The 21,234-nt window shown below is 35.9% G+C and overlaps 1 protein-coding gene across 1 annotated transcript in view; it reads left to right on the forward strand.

Moving 5' to 3' along the window:
• ZSWIM6 (zinc finger, SWIM-type containing 6) overlaps positions 1-21,234 on the forward strand; it is a 75,923-nt gene that overhangs the window by 35,386 nt on the left and 19,303 nt on the right. Inside the window, exons 4-6 of the mRNA XM_011952212.1 lie at positions 15,320-15,499; positions 19,837-20,013; positions 20,286-20,432. Coding sequence (XP_011807602.1) covers positions 15,320-15,499; positions 19,837-20,013; positions 20,286-20,432 — 504 coding nt within the window. The remainder of the gene's footprint in view (positions 1-15,319; positions 15,500-19,836; positions 20,014-20,285; positions 20,433-21,234) is intronic.

Raw genomic sequence — 21,234 nt, forward strand, 5'->3', positions numbered from 1 at the left:
GAGATGGAGTCTCACTCTGTCGTCCAGGCTGGAGTGCAGTGGTGTGATCTCAGCTCACTGCAAGCTCTGCCTCCCTGGTTCATGCCACTTCTGCCTCAGCCTCCATAGTAGCTGGGATTACAGGCGCCCACCACTGCACCTGGTTAATTTTTTGTATTTTTAGTAGAGATGGGGTTTCACCATGTTAGCCAGGATAGTCTTGATCTCCTGACCTCATGATCCGCCCACCTTAGCCTCCCAAAGTACTGGGATTACAGGCATGAGCCACCGCGCCTGGCCGATTTATTTTCTTTCTTGACAACAAACATTTGTTTATTTTACTTTAGAATTTTGTCAGAACTTGGTTAAGTGATAACCAATTGTGTGCCATTTAGCTAACGGTTTTGCCTTGCTTGACCAGAGCAATCTCAAGAATTAGTTTTGCTGTATTCCTGAGGTTTTATTTTGAAATTTTCCTAGAAATGTTTTAGTGAATTAAAAACTGGCATATCAAATTTAAAGGACAATGTTTTCATCAGTTAAAGTTATTTTCCAGGCCGGGCGCAGTGGCTCATGCTTGTAATCTCAGCACTTTGGGAGGCTGAGGCAGGTGGATTATCTGAGGTTGGGAGTTTGAGACCAGCCTGGCCAACACAGTGAAAGCTGTCTCTACAGAAAATACAAAAATTAGCTGGGTGTGGTGGCGCATGCTTGTAATCCTAGCTACTCTGGAGGCTAAGGTAGGAGAACCCGAGAGGCAGAGGTTGCAATGAGCCAAGATCGCGCCACTGCACTCTAGCCTGGGCAACAGAGAGAGACTCTGTCTCCAAAAGGAAAAAAAAAGTTATTTTCCAAACATGGGATGGCTGACATATTAAGACAGCATTGTACTGAGAACAATACTATAATTAGGGTCACAATTTTAGTGTGGTTTGACCCAAGAAATTTTGTGACTGTAGTTTTGCTAGCACAACTAATTATGCCAGTGATCACCTATTTGTGACTGTAATTAGGCATTTCATGGCCTCTAAATAAGTATAATTAGTTAATTGGATCATGCATGAAATTCTAGACTCTTATGATAGCCTCTCAGAACAAAAATAAGTATGATAAATATTATGAATTGTTTAATAGCCGTGGAAGCCTGGGAAATACCAAAAGTGATTGTTTTACTTTGCCTGCCATTACTTCATAATGGTAAACGTAATAAAAAGTAGAAATTAAACTTTCACTGTAATAATCTTTGTTTTTCTGAATTTGAGATAGAAGAAAGGGAGCCACTTGCCTTTCTTATTCACCTTTAGAGAAGGTGATGCTGGTTGTACTGCTCCTCAGCCCCGACTGGCTGCTCCCCACTCCCCACTGTTGATGGCCCTGGGCTTTCTCCAGTAATATTATACACAGTTGTCTTCCTGGGATATATGGAGAAGACCAATATTTGTCAGAAATTCCAGTGGTATCTTTTATAGAAAGTGTGTGGCTTTTAATTAATCAATCAATTCATTGTTCAAAAAACCCCACAAAAAGTACAGCTTTTATTTTAATTACTGAGATGATTATGTTAACAAAAAAACCATGAAGGAGAAGGAACTTGAAAAACAAGTTTTATTGACAGTGGGGGGTAGCAATGAATAGCTGATTTATTCAGTCACAAATCATAATGCTCTATCCAGAAACACACCCCAGCAGGCAAACAGCATACATGTGCATTATTCCAGAAGTGCTGACACTGACTTAACTCTAACAGAGCCAATTGCAATGTTTTCAGAGAAAACAGATTTCTTCCGACTTGAGTAATCAGTCTTGAATCATAAGTTGAGCCTTTATTTATCTACTGTTTCAATCTACAATGAAATTACTTATCTCCTTTGCCTGTCAGTCCTGAAAAATGCAGTTTTCTTTTGTTAATTTAAGCTATTTCTAGATGGACCTATGTAAGTGTTTGTTGGATGTGCCTTCATAGCTATGGGAGAGACATGTTCTAAGTACATAAGAACATGTGGTTGAATAAAGTACAGAGTTTATTAGCTGTACATTTAAGGATACTTTATAAGTTCAGATGATAATATACTATTTATATTATATGCTAAAATATGAGGAATGGAATGGTGATTCTGTCAAGACTAATATCATTTATTTTGGAATTTATATATACGTAACTATACATACACATACCAACTTATAGAAGAACCTTCTGACCACATAGCTAGATCGAAGGTTAAACACCGTAGTGTTTAAGAATATTGGTTTTAGGGGAACACGAATCTTGGACCAGATCCTGGCTCCCTTAATAGCAGCACCATTTTCTACTTCTCTCTGCACATCAGTTTCCTTATCTATAAAGTGGGTTTCTTTTTAATGTGAGGGTGAAATGTGAAAATATGTGTAAAACATTCAGTACAGGGTTAGTGTGAAGTAAACATTCAATAAATGGCTGCAATTATTATCAGGTGAATAAGTGTAGATGCCACTCACTTTTAGAAGTATGTTAGTGGAATTAAGTGGAGCAATCTTTGCACCCTAAAGACATTCAAAATTTTAAATGTAGAATCTAATTAGAAATCCAACATGTGTTACCTGATATTGTTAGGATTTTCTTTGAAGGGATAAAATTAGCATACAAACCAGTGTTAAATATTGCAAAGTATATTGAGATACCTTTTATACTATTAAATTTTCATAATGACTTCTTTGTATTGCTTGACTTACAACTCTTCTCATATGATGAATGGTTTGTTCGAGTTTGATTATTTTAACTAACAACATTCTTATACTCATTTGCAAATAATTTAATTTTATATTTTATAATCTAGCAAATTTATAATCTTTTTTGATAACTGTGATAGGCTAAAGACGACCACAGATTCTTTACTAGTAATTGTCTCATGAAGATGTGAAGTCTTTGTTCCCTCCTTTAGAATCTGGGTGATTCTTATACATGTTTGACCAACAGAGTATATCAGAGGGTATCTTGGGCCAGTTCCTGGGCCCAAGCCTTAGGTCACTGGCAACATCCACTTCCCATCTCTTCAAAGATCTTGGAGCCCTGAGTTTTCTATACATAAGAAGTCTGGCTCTCCTGAGGCTGCCAGGCTATCCACATGGAGAGGCCATATTGACACAGGGTGAAAGGGGAGATGAGAGAGAGAATTTCTAACTTACAGAATTGTGAGATATAACAGTATATTGTTATATTAATTAACTAAGTTTTAGAGTAGTTTTTAATACATAACAAGAAAAGTGGTTATAAGCCTGATAATACTTCATGCTTCTTCTAATGGTTATTCTTCAAATGCTAGTAACCCCAGAAATGTAAAATATAATGATATGTAAAACTGAAGTTCTATTATTTCACTTAATCATATCCCTTGAATTGGACTAAGTTGGATGTTTGTCAATATTATAGGAAAGAGTATAACACAGTCTTAAAGTATTATACATTTTTGTTTTTCATAATATTTCATTTACAGTAATTCGTCATTATCTTCAAACTCTTACGTAAGATTTCACATGGTTTGACTTCTTAGATTTTTCCCCAAAATAAGTTCTGATAACTTTAAGTTCCTATAGAAGACTATGGAACCTGGGCATTAAAACTAAAACGGCAGAGTGGATGGTAAACTAGAAGAGTTTTGGCAAAGATACTATGGGAGCTGATCCAGAAAGAAGGAAGCTGAAGGAAGAGTACTCACAGGCTTGAGATTACCATGGACAGAGAAAATGTTCAGTAACCCTGTTGGGTTGGGGATGTGTTTCAGAAATGCCTCCTGGTGGGAGTAGGTAAGGATGCAAGGGATAATCCAGAAGCTAGGTGATGCACACACCAGTGATTTGAAAATTGCCAAAGCATCTCAGACCTTTAAATCACTCTCGTTGCCTGTAGGCCCAGACTGGAGTCCTGGGAGCTAGAGAGAATAATGTCTATAGGAAAACAAAACACATTTAAAAGTCTCTCATTGAAACCAAGGGAAAAGGAGAGATTGAAATGTGTTTCAATGCCAAGCGGAAATTAATTGTTAAAGAACTCATCATTACAAGTTTCAGAAGTATTTAAAGTTACTGATTTTTGTTTAATATGTTGTCTTGTTTTATTTTATTAAATGTAAAATACTTATAAGGGTATTCAGAGCGATTTTGAGTGATTCTTTAGTCTGAGCACTCCAATTCTGTTTTAACTGTTGATTCTCAATTTCTTCAACGTCCAAGTCTTTGATCACAGTGGTTTGCAGGAGTGCACCTTTTGAAGCTGTGTGAATTCAACATTTAGCAAAAACACTCAAGTCTAAACAACCCAATGAGGTTAGCAATTATTGTTCCTATTGATTAAATGAGGGAACTACCATCACTGAGAGCCTCAGTGCGCCGGCCTAAAGTCATGGCTGGTAATCCACATCTTAACCTTTCCAGATCACACCTTGTTCATCAAAAACAACTTCTGCTTGGAAATGTAAACAGTAAGTGTGTGAGATTGGGCAGAATGGTGGTGATAATTTGTACACCTGAATGTTTGGTGGAAAAGGTTGGCTTTCAAGGAGTAGAGTTCATTCTTGCCACCCACATTTACCAAGCATGGGTTCTTGCCCACTGGCACTCTGCTTTTGAGGGGATGCAGAAATAACCAAATGACTTGCACGATGATTTGTGTTCTGCCTCAGCAACATTCTGCCCATATTCTCTGACTGGCTAGGTGTAAGATGTGAATAGGTTTAAGGCCACTAAGTGGATTGGAACAATTTACTTTGTGTGACGAATGCTTTTTTTTTTTTTTTTCTTCTTCTTCCCTGGGGGATTGCCTTCCTAGTTTTGGTTTACTTTGCCTTATATGTTACAGTGCCATCTTTTTGCTAAAATCACTGAGTATGGAATAGGAATAGTATTAGAAAGGAGAGTAGAAACATGCTGGATGATAGAAAAAAGCTAGAGCTGATATGTGCCATGGATAATTCAGAAACTAGATGATGCACACACCAGCAGTTTGATAATAGCCTTTATATACTTTGATGCCTTGAAGCCAGGAAAGTAATTTAAAAGTATTGAACTTGCTTTTATTGTAATTCATAGCAAATAATTAAGTGTTCTTTGTGAAAGAACCAGTAGTACCTGACTAGGTGCCATGTCCTCTGTTAGGTGCAGAAAATGATGACTTCTCACTGAGCCTTCTGTCCTGGTTTTGGCCGAGTCCTTAAAGGGTTACTATTTCAGAGGGACAGCAGAATGAAGTGTTTAATCATCAAATAGCTTTATTTGTAAAGCTACAAATGTTTCAGGCGTATTGAAGGGAAAGGAGATAAATGCCCAAAGTGGGATTCTGAATTAATAAAATTTGGAGAATGACTTGCTCAATTTGGTTAAGTTGGTTATTAAGGCTAATTACAGCTTTTGTAGTGATGACTGTTAAGATAAAAGACCATATCTATTATAGCTTTGAACTTGAATCTGACATTAAGAACCTCTTTCAGGATGAAACCTCTCTTTAGGGAGGTGAGCAATGAAAGAACGTTACAAGCAAATTAATAAAGGCTTGGTTTTTAAAAAAATTTTCATTCCGCAAAATGGAAATTTTCTAATTAGAGAAATGTAAGCATGCAAATCTGAGTTTTATGGAGTCCTTTTTTTCTTCAAAATCATAGAAATCATTGTTTAAAGTTGCCAAGAATATTTAGCATCTTGTTTTTAAGGACCTCAACCTCTCTGAGTTTTAGTTTTCTCATTGCTATGGTCTGAATGTTTGTGTCCTCCCCAAAATTTTTATGTTGAAATTCTAACCCCCAAGGTGATGGCATTAGGAGTTGGGGCTCTTGGGAGGTGATCAGATCATGAGGATGGAGCCCTCAGGAATGTGATTAGTGCTCTTATCAAAGAGGTCTGAGGGAGCTTGTTTACCCCTTTCCCCGTGTGAGAACACAATTAGAAGGTGCCGTCTCTGAGGGGCATGCCCTCACCAGATGCCAAATCTGCACCTTGATGTTGGACTTCCTACCCTCCAGAACTGTAAGCAGTAAATGTTTGTTGTTTATGAGCTACCAAATTTATGGTATTTTTGTTATAGCAGCCTAAATAGACTAAGACACTTATCTTTAAAGTAGAATAGTAATTCTGACTGTGAAGGGTTCTTGTAACAAGTTAATGATAAATGATTGTAAAGCCCTAAATATGATGCCTCTAGCATGTAGTGGACACCCAATAAATGGTGACTATTAATGGTAATATGATTATTTAATTTTTAAGATTGTACAAGTCTTACTATACTATAAAATACATACTGTAAATACTATAAAAATACATACGCTAAAAGTTTTTAGTGTACAGTTTTGAGTTTGGACAAATGCATATAGTCATGTAACCACCACCACAATCAAGATAGAGAACAGTCTACCACCCCCACAAAATTCCCTCATCCTGTCCCAATCCCTAGCAACCACTCATCTGTTTTCAGTCCCTTTAGTTTTGCCATTCCAGAATGTCATATCGATTGAATAATAAGTTTGTGTGTGTATACCCTTTTGATTCTGGCTTCCTTTATTTAGTGTAGTGTATTTGAGATATTATGTGTACATCAGTGGGTTTTTGTTGTTGTTGTTGTTATTGCTGAGTGGTATCTTCTGTATGAATGTACCATAGTTTGTTTATCCATTCACTAGTTGAAGGACGTCTAGATTGGTTCCTGTCTTTCACATTTACAAATTAAGCAGCTATAAACATTCTTGTACAAGTTTTTGTGTGAACATAAATTTGTATTTCTCTTGGGCAAATCCCTCGGAGTGGGATTGCTGGGTCATATGGTCAAAATACATTTAACTTCATGAGAAACTGCCAGACTGTTTGCCAGAGTCTGTGCCACTTTATTAAACACTCTTCAAACAGCAATTTATGAGCATTCCAGTTGCTCCACATCCTTGCCTGCAGTTGCTGTCAGGTTAAATTTTTTTTTTGTATAATTGTAGCTATTATAATATGTGTATAATGGTATCTCATTGTGATCTTAATTTGTATTTCCTAATGATTAACAATATTGAGTATTTTTTTTGTCTGCAATTTGCCACCTATATATTTTCTTTGGTAAAATGTCTTTCTAAATTTTTTGCCCTTTTCCAAAAAAATGAACTGTGTTTTTTAAAGCAGTTTTAGATTCACAGAAAAATTGAGCAGAGATTTCCCATAGACCCCTTACCCCCAACTTATGCATATTCTGTCTCATTATCAGCATCCTCCACCAGAGTCATACAATTGATGAACCTACACTGACATTTTATTACCACCCAAAGTTCGCCCTTAGTGGTATGCATTTGATGAGTTTGGACAGATGTATAATGATACATGTATCCACCACTAAAGTATCAAACAGAGTTCACTATGCTAAAAACCCTCTATGCTGTTACTATTCATCTCTTCCTGCACCCAAACTCCTGCTGCCACTGTTCTTTTTACCATCTCCATAGTTTTCTCTTTTTCAGAATGTCATATAGTTGAACTCATACAGTATGTAGCCTTTTCAGATTGGATCACTTAGTTAATATGCATTTAAGTTTCCTCTGTGTCTTTTCTTGGCTTGATAGTCTTTTTTTTTTTTTTTGCCCAGTTTTATTGAGTTAAACTCCTTAATGAGTTTTGAGAAAGTTTACATATTCTAGATCCAAGTCCTTTGTCACATGTACAAGTTGCAGGTATTTTCTCCTAGTCTGTAACTTGTTTTCTCATTCTCTTAACAGTGTCTTTTGTAGAATAAAACATAAATTTTGATGAAGTCGACTTTATCAATTTTGTGTTTTATGGGTCATGCTTTTGATTTTGTATCTAACATTATCTTTGCCTAAATCAAGGTTACAATGATTTTTTTCCTAAACTTTTTTCTAGCAGTTTTATGGTTTTTTATTTTTTATTTTTTATTTGGGTTCATGATCCACTTTGAGTTAATTTTTTTATGAAGTAAGTGTATAATATGGATTTTGGTTCATTTTTTTTCACACGAATATCTAATTGTTCCCAGCACCAGTTGTTGAAAAAACTTACCTTTTCTCCGTTCAATTGACTTTGAACCTTGAATTGACCACATTTGTGTAGGTATATTTCTGAACTCTGTTCTGTTCCTTTGATCTATGTGCCTATCCCTTCATCACTAGTACAGTTTTGATTACTGTAGCTTTATAGGAGTCTTAAATCTTTTGTCTTTGTCCTTCATACAACTTTGCTGTTTTTAAAAATTGTTTTGGCTATTCGTCTATTGCATTTCTTGTCAGTATACACACAAACACTGGCTAGCATTTTGAATGAGGTTATGTAGAATATATAGATCAATTTGGGGAGAATTGACATGTTAACAGTATTGAGTTTTCCAATCCATGAACATGGTAACCTCCCACTTTTCAGTATTGTCTTTGATTTCTTCCATCAGTGTTTTGTAGTTTTTAACATAGAGACTGCATGTGTTTTCTTAGAATTATAAGCCAAGATTTTTTGGTGCTAAGATAAGTAGTACTTTTTGGGTAAGTTTTGGTTTCCAGTTGTTCATATTTAGCATATATACCTACAGTTTTTTGTTTGTTTTGAGGTAAGTGTTTTCGTTTGTTTTTTTTTTTTTTTCATTTGAGCGTATATCATATGACCTTGTTATACTTATTGGTTCTAAGAGCAATTTTATCCTTTCCACTTAATGTCTTTAATCCCCTCCCCTTGCTTTGTTGGCATGTCTAGAATTTCCAGTGTGATGCTGAATAGAAGTGGTAAGAGCAGACATCTTTGCCTTGTTTCTATCTTAGGGGAGTAATATTCAGTCTTTTACTATTACTGTGTTAACTGTAGGATTTTTTGCAGATGCCCTTTATCAGGTTAAGGAAGTTAGCTCCTATTCCTAGTTTTCTGAGAGCTTGCTTTATCAAGAAGGAATGTCAAATTTTGCCAAATACTTTTTCTGTATCTGTTGAGATTATCATATGGTTTTTCTTCATTAGTCTGAATATGGTGAATTATACTAATTTATTTTTGAATGTTAAACTAGCTTTGCATTCCTGTGATAAACCGTGTGTTGTGTATTTTCCTTTTCTGATAATTACTTAATTAGATTTGCTAATATTTTTGTTGAGGCATTTTACTTCTATGTTCATAAGGGATATTGATCTGCAGTTGAGCCTACTTGTAATGTTTTCATCTGGTTTTAGTATCAGGGTAATAATGCTGGCCTCACACAGTGGGAACCCTTCCCTCCTCTTCAGTTTTCTGGAAGACATTGTGTAGAATTGATACTATTCTTAAATGTTTGGTAGACTTTTCCAGGGAAACATCTGGATCTGTATTGTTAGAGATTTTTACCTGCACATTTAATTTCTTTAATTAATTTACAACCATTTAGGTTATTATTTCCTCTTGAGTGAGCTTTGGTAGTTTGTGACTTTCAAGGAATTTTTTCATTTTATCTAAGTTGTAGAATTTATGAGCATAAAGTTGTCCAGAGTATTCCCTTAGGATCCTTTTAATATCTCTGAGATCTATAATGATGTCACTGCAACCTCCACCTCCCTGGTTCAAGCAATTCCCCTGCCTCAGCCTCCAAAGTGGCTGAGTTTACAGGCACATGCCACCACGCCCGGCTAATTTTTTTTTTTTTTGTATTTTTAGTTGAGACAGGGTTTCACCATGTTGGCCGTTGGAGTTTCTCAAACTCCTGACCTTAGGCGATCAGCCTGCCTCAGCCTCCCAAAGTGCTGGGATTACAGGCGTGAGTCACTGCGCCTGGCCGATGTGCCCTTTTTTTTTATTCCTGACACTGGTAGTGTGTATCTTCTCTCTCTCTCTCTCTCTCTCTCTCTCTCTCTCCCTCTGTGTGTGTGTGTGTGTGTGTGTGTGTGTGTGTGTGTGTGTGTGTGTCAGCCTAGCTATAGCTTCATTGATTTTATAAATCTTTTTAAAGAACCACCTTTTGTTTCATTGATTTTTTTTTTTTTTCCTGCTTGTTTTCAGTCTCATAGATTTCTGATCTCTTCCTTTCTGCTTTCTTTGGCTTTGGTTTCTCATTCTTTTTCTGTTTTCTTAAGGTGGATATTTATATCGTTGATTTGAATCCTTTTTATTTTCCACTGTAAGCATTTAGTACTCTAAATTTTTCTCTAAACACTTTTTTTAGCTGTATACCATAAATTTCAAAATATTTTTTTCATTTTTATTCAATGCAAAGTATTTTCTGATTTTCCTTGTGACTATTTCTTTAACTCATGAGTTATTAGAAGCATGTTTAATTTCCAGATATTTTGGAATTTTTCAAATGTCTTTCTTTTACTAATTTCTGAGTTAATTCTGTTTTGTCAGAGAATGTATACTTGGTGTGATTTCAGTTCTTTTAAATTTGTCGAAATTTGTTTTATGGCCTAGAATATAGACTATCTTGGTGAATGTTTTTTGTACATTTTAAAATAGTAGGTTTTAGCTGGGCACAGTGGCTTACACCTATAATCCCAGAGCTTTGGGAGGCTAAGGCTGGAAGACTGCTTGAGGACAGCTAGAGTTTGAGGCCAGCCTGGGAAACATAGTGAGACCCTGTCTCCTCGGGAGGCTGAGGTAGGATGATTCCTTCAGCCCAGGAATTTGAGGCTGCAGGGAACTATGATCATTCCACTGCACTCCAGCCTGGGCAACAGAGCAAGATCCTGTCTCAGTAAATAAATAAATGAACAGTAGGTTTTTGTTTGTTTGTTTCTGCTAATGTTAGGTGAAGTGCTTTATAAATGTCAGGTTTAGTTGGTTGGTATTGTTCATCTTAGTCCTTTCTGTTCTGCTGTAACAGAATATCTGAGACTGGGTAAATTGTAAAGAGCAGAGGTTTGTTTCTTACAGTTCTGGAGGCTGGGAAGTCCAAGGCTGAGGGTCCTGCATCTGGCAAGGGCCTTCTTGCTGCATCATTCCATGACACAGGACAGAAGGGCAAGACAATCACGCATGCAAGAGAGTAGGGTAGAGGCCCCAAATCATCCTTTTATCAGAAACCCACTCCTGAGATAATTAACCCACTCCCACCATAACAGCTTGAGAGCGCAGCCTTCATGACCTCATCACCTCATAAGGGCCTCACCTCTCAACACTGTTGCATTGGGGATCATGTTTCTAACACATGAACTTTGGGGGACACGTTCAGACCATAGCAGTGTTCAGGTATTTGCTGACTTTCTAACTACTTGTCCTATTAGTTACTGAAAGAAGAATATTGAAGTCTCCAAATATAATTGTGGATTTGTCTATTTCTTCTGTAAGTTCTGTCAGTTTTGCTTCCTGTATTTTGAAGTCTTATTGTGAGGTGCAGCAGAGTCGTCTGGAATTATGGAAAACTTTCTGGAAAACTGACCCTTTTATCTTTATGTAATGCCCCTCTTTATACCTGGTATAGTATTCCTTATTCTAAAGTCACTTTATGTGATACTGATATAGTCATGCCAGCTTTATTTTATAGTGTTTTTTCATGATACATATTTTTTCATCCTTTCACATTTAATCTATGTCATTATATTTACAGTGGATTTCTTATACACAGTATAAGAAAGATTTGGGTCTTGCTTTTTAGCCTGATTTGACCATTTCTTTTAATTTATATGTTTAGACCATTTATATTTTATATAATTATTGATGTGGTTGTTGAATTTAGGTCTACAATTTAATCATTTGTTTTTTGTTTATTCCTTCTGTTTCCATTCATCTCTTCCCTCTTTCTTGCTTTCTTTTGGATTACTTATTTTAAAAATGTTTTATTATAATTTAATTTGTATTGTCCTTTGTGTTTGTATCTCCTGGAATATTTTTGGTGGTATCAGTATTATAGTAAACATACCTAAGCTTTCACAGTCTGTTTGAAGTTAATATTTTTGCCATGTTAAATGGCATGTAGAGTATAACAAAAATATACATATATATATAAACTGTATATATATAGTTTTGTTGTTAGGCTCTACATGCCATTTAACATGGAAAATATATATATATATATCATGTATATATAGTTTATAGATAGTTTTTGTGTATATTTTTTCCTTTACTATCCCTTTTTTTATGTTATAGTTGTCATGTGCAGTTTAAAACTCTGTATGCATTTAAAACTCCACAAGATGCTGCTTAAATTCTTGCTTTTAACAGTCATACTTTTAAAGAACTTAAAAGTCAAAAATGATCTATCTACTGAGATGTTTATCATTTCTATTGTTCTTCCTTTATTCCTGAACTTCCAAGTTTCCTTCTGATACTATTTCTCCTCAGCATAAAGAATTTCCTTCAACATTTCTTTTAGAACAGATGTCTTGGCAACGAATACTGTAAATTTTCCCTGATCTGGATGTGGTTATATTTCATCATCACTCCTGAATGATGTTTTTGCTGGATATATAGAATTCTGATTGACACTTTAGTTTCTTTTAATCCTTTGAAGATTGTATTCTGTTTCCAGATGAGAAACTTCTAATTATTCAAGTCACTATTCTTCTATGTATGATATTTTGATATTCTCTGTTTTCAGGATTTTTTTCTTCATCTTTGCTTTTCAGCAGTTTATGACATATTTGGGAATGGTTTTCTTTGAGTTTTTCTTATTTGAGGTTGGCTAAGCTTCTTGGATCTGTAAGTTCGTATCTTTCTACAAATTTGGGAGGTTTTGAGTCATGATTTCTTTGAATTTTTTCTTCTCCTCATCTTTTGGGAATCGAATGACATAAATGTTAAACCTTTTGATATTTTCTTACTGTTTTTGAGGCTCAGCTCATTTATGCCTAGTTGTTTTTCTCTCTTTTCTTCAGTTGAGATCATTTCTAGCTTCACGTTCACTGACTTTTCCCTCTGTCATCTCCGTTCTGCTGTTGATCTCCAGTTAATTTTTAATTTCAGATATTGTTTTGTTAGCCCTAAAATTTCTGTTTAATTCATTTTTTATAGTTTATATTTCACTTCTGAGAACTGCCTTTCTGTTCCTTTCAATAGGGTTTACCTTCATTTCATGGACCTTAATTATAATAGTTGGTATAGAGCCTCTGACTGATAATTCTAACATCTGGTTCATCTTGCTTGGTATCTGTTGACTATTTTTTCCCCTTGGGAATTGGTGGCATTTTGCTGTTTATTTGTAAGTCACGTAATTTTGGGTCCTGGACATTTTGAATGTTGTATCATGAGAGCCTGGGGATTATTTAAATAATTGAAATCCTCAGGAGATTGTTTTTAAAAATTTCTTAAAGCATGCAGCAAACCAAGGTAGATTCAGACCATAAATTATTTCCTGTCTATTGGGTGATAGTTCCAATGTCAGTTAGTTTTCAAAACCTTGGTTATGCTGCCTTGGATCTGTCTCATGCACATGAAGTGTGACCAGGACTGGTGCCAGTTTGTACACAGAATTCAGAGATCCCCCTTTTCAGCTCCTGGTTTGGGGGTCCTTTTTCCCTGTGCTTATACTAGCTAGATGAGGGTTCTCAAGATTTTGCTGCATGTGTCGTTTATAAAGTTCCCTGGATGGGACTAATTTTATTTCAATGCTAGGAGAAAAAGAGGAAGGGAAAACATAATGGCAAGTCACCCCCATCAGGGTTGCTTCTCCAGGTTTTATTTTCTCTCTCCAATCTGCTTGCTCTTACTTTTCAGAATCCTCAGGTTACTACTACTTTTTGTGTTTTGTCCAAAGTTTTTGTTGTTATCATTGGGAGGGATGGGCATGGGCTTACTCCATCTTCGCTAGCCATGTTTTATTTTTAATTGGCATTTTAAAATATAGAAATGCAGGTTGTAAATATCTGTGGTTTAGATAGGTTGTGGCCCTTTTTGTTTTCTGTTCATAAAAGCTATTTGATATTTAAAATGATAGATACTGTAATGTAGCAGTCCCCAACCTTTTTGACACCAGAGACTGGTTTCATGGAAGACAATTTTTCCACAGATTAGGGGGTGGGAGAGGATGCTTTTAGGATGAAACTGTATCACCTCAGATTATCAGGCATTAGTTAGATTCCCATAAGGAACATGCAACCTAGATCCCTCGCATGCGCAGTTCACAATAGTATTCATGTTCCTGTGATAATCTAATGCCACCGCTGATCTGACAGGAGGCAGAACTCAGATGGTAATATTTGTTCATCTGCCATTCACCTCCTGCTGTGTGGCCAGGTTCCTAACAGGCCATGGCTCAGTTCCTAACAGACCACAGACTGGTACCAGTCTGCAACGTGGGGGTTGGGGACCCCTGCCCTAATGGTACAAACTTGTTTATTTTTAATGAGGAAGAATGTAAGCCATATCTTTTGGACAAATAAAACATAAACAGTTTTCATTCCTACCGTTATTATGCATTTAACTAACAAATGATTAAAACATAAACAGACATGCACACATACCTTTTCAAAGAAGTTGTGTTGTGAACAGCTTTGGAATGCTGGCGTCTGTCTTGCTTTGAAATTTAAGTAAACTTGAACTTTTAAAATTTGTGAAATATTTGCTTGAATTTTCTACCTCTTTGAAAAATGTAGAAAGGAATAATAAATTTATCAGACCTTAATTATTCAAATTATGAGTTATGCCTTTATTCTAAATGTATGATTGCCTTTCTTTTGAAAAACTAGGGAAATTTTGATTACAGTTTAGTAATTTTACTCATGAAGATATAAATTTAGTGATTTCAACTATATTTTTAAAATCAGTTACTGATTAAATCATTTAGGGAAGTATGTTTAAATGAATTTTATTTTTGAAAGACCTATTTTACTGGCTTTTTTTTGCCCCAAATTATTCACATTTTACTGACATATAAATATGCATACTAATTAATAAGCATAATAAAGTTTGAAATTATAAGGAGAACAGGAAGTTATTTGTGTCTACTATATGCCTTAATGATTTTATTATAAAAAGTAATTTTAGAAAGTAAATCCAATTTTTGTGCAGAACCATTTGGAGTGATATATTGCAGTATCCATGTATAGAGTCTGTAAATTGGACCCTGAGATTGTATATGTTATTGGCATTTTTATCTAAAATGTCATACAAGTAAGAAGTTGATTACTATTGGCATTTGTGAAATATGAAGTATATTTTATTATGTAAGAGCATTTGGATCTTTGGTTCAAACCTTGGATCTGCTGTCCTCCTTTCCGTAAACTCTCTGTGGGATTTGTGGCTTACATTAAGGAGAATTGAGTTATAAAAATGACCGACTTGGGTCTATTTTGAAATTGTTTATAATTAACTTGATAATTTAAATAATTTAAAATTTTAAGTATAATATAAATTACATTTTTAAATTTTAATAAATTTAAACAATTTAACTTGATAACATTGGATATTTTTATAATTTTTAAAAATTTTACTTTCCTTTCCTCCTTTAAATTAGGTGCTCTGTGGATGTGTATAGTTTTAAACCCCCACTGCAAGTTGGAGCAAAAGGCCAGTTGGCTAAAACAACTGAAGAAATGGAACAGTGTTGATGTCTGTCCGTGGGAAGACGGAAATCATGGCAGTGAATTACCCAACTTAACCAATGCTCTGCCTCAGGGTGCAAATGCCAACCAAGGTTAGTCCACCATAATGTTCTGCTCAATTTGTAGCTACTTAATTATCCGTATGTGCTTGTAATAGTAACTTACAATGTATATGGGAAAATGATTTTACCAGCTTAAGAACTTACAACTCCAGTACTTAATATGTGTTGACTGTGAGTGTATGTGTGTCTGTGTGTATATTTTAAATTTAACTGAGATATTTGTATACTTTTGTTATATTCTCAGAATATGGATTGATATAATACTTATTTTATATATTAGTATGTTAAAATGGCCTATCAGTGATTTATTATGGACATTCTTTTCTGATTTAAAGAGAACATGGAGTAGGATGGTTAATATATTACTTTTAAAACAAACTGTCAAGAGGCTTGAGGAGCTATATGTTTTTACCTTTGTTGGTCAATCCGTGTTTGATCTACTGTATAATTTAGTCCCTTAAAACTTCTTAGTTTTCAAATGTAGTAAGGAAATATTTTGTAACTCGATTGAAGGACATAGAATGCTGTTGACATTTTACTGGGAAATTTTTTTATTGTGAGGAGTTGTCTAGCGTAGTTGTCCCCACCTGCTGTAGGCTAATAGTGCCCTCCAAGTTTTGGGACAACCAAGAAATGCTCCCAGACATTTCCAAAAGAACCTCTGTCTCTCATTTCTGTCCCGTTTTTTTTAGTTTCTCCCTCTCTATTGTACCTATGTATTCAACCCAAGTCTCTCCCATCTTTAAAAAACTTCGTTCCTTGGCCCCATTTTTCCCTTCTACCTGCTGCAGAATGTTCTCTTCCCTTTCAAAATGAAATTCTTAAGTAATTAGTTTTTGCAAATAGAAATTTTATTAACTAATTCATGACACTATTTTTGCATGATTCAGTGCATTTTTTGTGAGAAAATTGAAAGATTTGAAAGTCACGATAGAAGCAAGGTGGGAATTAGATAACATTAGGATTCAGAATCAAGACTACATTCTCTATGTACTAGCCACATGCAGAATTTGTACTACTAGAAATAACTGGAACAATGTGCTGAGTTTGAATGTGATGTTAGTATAGTGTTTTTAGTCTCTGCAAAGAAAGAAAATGATACATATTACCCCATAGGGACTTTTCCAATCAAAAAGAAGTTTTAGGACTTGAGAAAGACAATTGTCTGACTCTGCCTTGTCTGGAAAGATTTGCCATGGGAATTCAGTATTTGAAGTCTGTCATATCTTTATTGCCCATGATGATTGTATTTAATAACTTCAAAGAAAATAAATGTATCCCACATAACCCCAGTTTTTTCCAGGTGCTCAGAATTTTTAAGTTTAGTTGTTCAACATTTATTCTCTTCCATTGCTAGGAAAGGGTATGCCTCCATCTACATAGGTAATATCCTTAATCCCCTTCTATTTATACTATGTTTTATTCCCCACTGCTTTTGGGGACTGCTACTCAAACATTTTACAATTTACTTTTTACGTTCCATTTATTCTGTTACCCTTGATTAAGCATGAATATTTCATGGCCTTAGAAAGCTGGTAAGAAGTGGTCCAGCCTCCAGACTTAAAAAGTTCATTTCACTTACGGTTTGACCTAGGTAATACAAAGTCGGGACCTTGTTTCTAAGGGCAGTGTTTATATCTGTTGGCCCTAAAGGCACCAGGATACCTACTTTTAGCAGAATACGCCCATCCTTCTGAGGGGCTGTCAGAAGAGACATGCCTACAGGGAGGTTTGGTGTTCATACCTGTAGTGCCTTCCCTGTATAGCTGAGCTGGCTCCCCAGGGGAGAGCTTGTGGTGGCCAATAGAGTCCAGCAGCTGTGCCACTGCAGCTGGACTGAGTGTGCACACAGCATAGGCCATGAGCAGAATTTCTTATGTTTACACATTAGAGTGAATGTCGGGCTTATCCAGGCTCTGCCTCTGCTGAGGTAATTTATTAGAGTTAATGAATAACAACATTGCAAATTATACCCTTTGAAAGAGAATAATTTTTTTAATATACCAAAATGATAGTCAATTTTATAATTTTTTTAGTAAAAGAACTAAGACTGTCTCCTTTTTACTTTTCTTAATTTCCCAAGTTTTCCTTAATCAGCACGTATTACTATTTTGTATACTTTATTAAAAATTCTTACAAATGTATGTATCATTTAAAAAATTGATCAAGATAATTATTTCTCTTTTTTCAGTCTTACTGCAAAATTGAATAACCACAGACATTCAAGATTTTAAAAGTTGACTAATTTTGATACCTAGTCAAACCAGATTTTTAATTGTATATCTTTATATCTAGCTACATACTTAATTTTATGTGTTTCCCATATTATTACAGGACTTTTCATTTAAATTTCATTTCATGAGTATTTAGCCTCTTTTGTTGTCATCAATTTTATTAGAGCTAACCATGTTAAAAGCCTAGTGTGTGTACCCTACATTTCTCTATGCTTATACAGTCACATATAAACATGGGAAAGGTTCAGGTACTTATTAATATTGTATAAAAATGGAATCATGTTAACAGCTTGCTATTTGAGCCAAATCAATAGGCAGACCTCTAACTCACTCTTTTAATACGTGCATAATACTAAGTTGCTCTTTTAAAGTCTCGTTTTAGTTTTAAATTCTGTTTCTATGATTTCAGCTTAACAAAATAAATGAAATGACAAAAGATACTTACATGAGGCTAAAAAACACTTATGTGAGGTTTGGACTTTGAAACATTTGATCAATTGACTGTGAGAGGTCATGGAACCAATTTCTTGCTGGGTATGGGTGTATTTATTCTGCTCAGCAGAAAGCCCCAGTAGATTCAAAACGTCCTTAAATGTAGGGCTTTGCCTTCTCCCTTGCAGTTTCTCCATCCATCCACCTCTAGTGAGGAGTCTGGGTGGGAGCCATAACAGATCATCATTATTTCTGCCTCTCAAATGATCTATCACACATGCATTTTGATATGTCTACCATTCAGGTACAGATAGCTAAGTTGACCTGAGACCAAACTGTAGTAATGTCTCTTTGTTAAAGACCTGTCAAAAGCCTTTCCAAACCAGCTGAATTAGCTGAATTTGCAATAAGGATATCTGTATTTTGGTCTCCACTGTCACTGCCTGACGGTGTGACCTTGGCAAGTCACTTTACCTCCCTTACTTTTCAGTTCCATCAGCAGAGTAAAGGGGTGGGCGTAGATGAGTTCTCCAATCTCTTCTCAATTCAGTTGTCCTTTGATTTTTGTGTTTTCCCTTATGTCTGTGCTCAGCCAAAGGTCCAGTTGACAGGAAAATGAAATCTTACCAATTAAGAAGGAAGCTCCAGATTTTGCTTCTCATTTAATTAAGTCTCAGAACAATGAGGGGTTATACTTGAACTAGGTTAAGTACACATAAATAGAAATAGTTTGTTAACCTGATTTCCAGCTGAGGATTGCTAAAGTTTGTGCCACAGTTGAAGGTAAGTTTAGAGTGGGAACCCAAGGGGTGGGTGTGCAGGTAGAATTTGAACCATATGATCCTTAGGAATTGAATAATCCCAGGAGTTGGGGTGAGAATATCCTTTATTCCCCAAACATTTCTTTTCTCCGTCAGGTCCTGAAACTTGAACCCTCTTCGGAGTGTATGGCTCTGCTCTTTTGTGATGCCCCGGCATACACTATGCTGGGGACATCACACCAGTCATGGAACCTGCCCAGGAGTCAGGAGGCAGCCTGTAGGGGCAAGGTAAGTGCGCTGGTTTGTTTTGTAGCTATGTTGTGTGGCTTTGTGAAATGTTAAATATATGCATTTATGCCCTTCGGGATATAAAGTGGTATTTAAGCATTATATCCCAAGAAGCATAATAGTTTTAATTGTGCAAAACCGCACAATATAGTTAAAAAATACAACCAAAAGCACAACCCTTATGCATATCTTTAAAGGCTGACTGCATAATCCTGAAAGGTTCCATGGCTGGTGTCGCATCTCTTGCATAGTGTTTGTGAGAGCTGTTGATCCCATCAGGGCAGCCCACCACAGCACCTCAGAAGTGGGGAGCAGTGAGTTTTCATGTGATTTTTGTGCCGAGTGCCTCCTTTGAGTGTATTTGGCATGGAAACTAGACTTGACAATTCTTTTTGCAGGACGCCTTTAACCTTAGCTTTAATGGCTGCAGAATGTTTGTGTTTGATAAACAAGTGAGTGAATGGTGGCTCTTGGGCTGACCTGCCTCTTAGTACTTAGGATGTGAGAGTATTCACCCTTCACCCTTCTGCTTAGGGGGTGCAGGACAATGTGTGTGGGTGTGTTCGTGAACATCTGGCCACAGAATGGTATGACTGATTTATTCACATGTGAATAATAGCTGACACGGCTTTCTGAATTGTGGAAAAAACAGATTCATCGAACAGGCCACATCGGACAGTGTTCACCCGAGCCATCGAGGCATGTGATCTCCACTGGCAGGATAGCCACTTGCAGCACATTATCAACAGTGACCTATACACCAACTACTGTTACCATGACGACACTGAAAACTCCCTCTTCGACTCCCGCGGGTGGCCCCTCTGGCATGGTAAGTGACCAAACCGGAAAGACATTTCCATGACTTACTTCTTTGTTTAGTTTCTATAGCATTACTGGAGTGGGAGGTGGAGAATTGAAGGATTCAATGGGAGATGGATGAATGCTTGGCAATAGGAGCTGAGTTTTTCATTCAAATCCAAGTTCAGAAATGGTTTCTTGTGTCTTTTTAATAGTATTTTGGGAGAAACATCTTACTATTAAATTTTTTTTTATGGATATATCTGACAGTGGCAACTTTACCCCCTTGACTTTCTGTTTTAGAGCATGTTCCTACAGCCTGTGCAAGAGTGGACGCATTACGTTCTCATGGGTACCCCAGAGAAGCACTGAGACTAGCAATAGCTATTGTTAATACATTAAGACGACAGCAGCAGAAACAGTTGGAAATGTTCCGAACCCAAAAAAAAGGTGAATGTGAAGGAATTTGTTTCCATTAGAATGGGATTCTTGGTGATGACATTACTAGGTTTTGTGTTCTGGGAGAGATGGCTTTTAGAACTAGAACCATAGATGATGGCTTTACTCACCATTCATTTAAAAATATTTAATGGCTGATCTGTGAGAAATTTGGGGCATTTTTTTTTCTTAGTTGAATGTTGTAAGCAAAGATTGTTTTAAAGAATCTCTCAGGTTAATTTTTTAAGGGGGAGAATTTTCTTTATTGTTTTAGTAACTATTTAGTATGTCTAAATTATTTTAAATGCATGTTAGCTAATACCTTATTTTGTGGAAGTGCATTTTAATTCTTACAGTAAGGACACAGCCTATGCCTGAATCTCAGCAATCCTAATGTCCCAAGTGTGTGTCTTAAGCAATCAGTTGATATCTCTGTGATTTTGAATTCTCTTCTGTGGAATGAGGCTCAGTTAGAGGGCCTATCTCTTAGAGTTGTTGAGAAGATTAAACCAAGTTAATTTCTGTAAAGCACTTAAAACAAAGCTTGGCACAATGTGTAAGCATTCTAAAACTTTTTACCTGTAATAATTTGTACATCAGGACATGTTATTATATTTACTTAAAGTGACCAGAACAGAACTGGATTTTTCAAGTTCTGTAAATGACATTTGATGAGCTGTCAGCTGAAAGAACACATTTAACTTCTCTTTGTCTCAGTTTATTAATCTTTGAAATTTTGAGTAATCATTACTGAGTAATAATAATTGCAAAGGGTTGAATTACATGCATAAGACCCTGATCAGATAAATAAATG

The sequence above is a fragment of the Colobus angolensis genome, unplaced genomic scaffold (genome assembly GCF_000951035.1).
Source record: "Colobus angolensis palliatus isolate OR3802 unplaced genomic scaffold, Cang.pa_1.0 Scaffold337, whole genome shotgun sequence".
In the NCBI taxonomy this organism is placed as follows: domain Eukaryota; kingdom Metazoa; phylum Chordata; class Mammalia; order Primates; family Cercopithecidae; genus Colobus; species Colobus angolensis.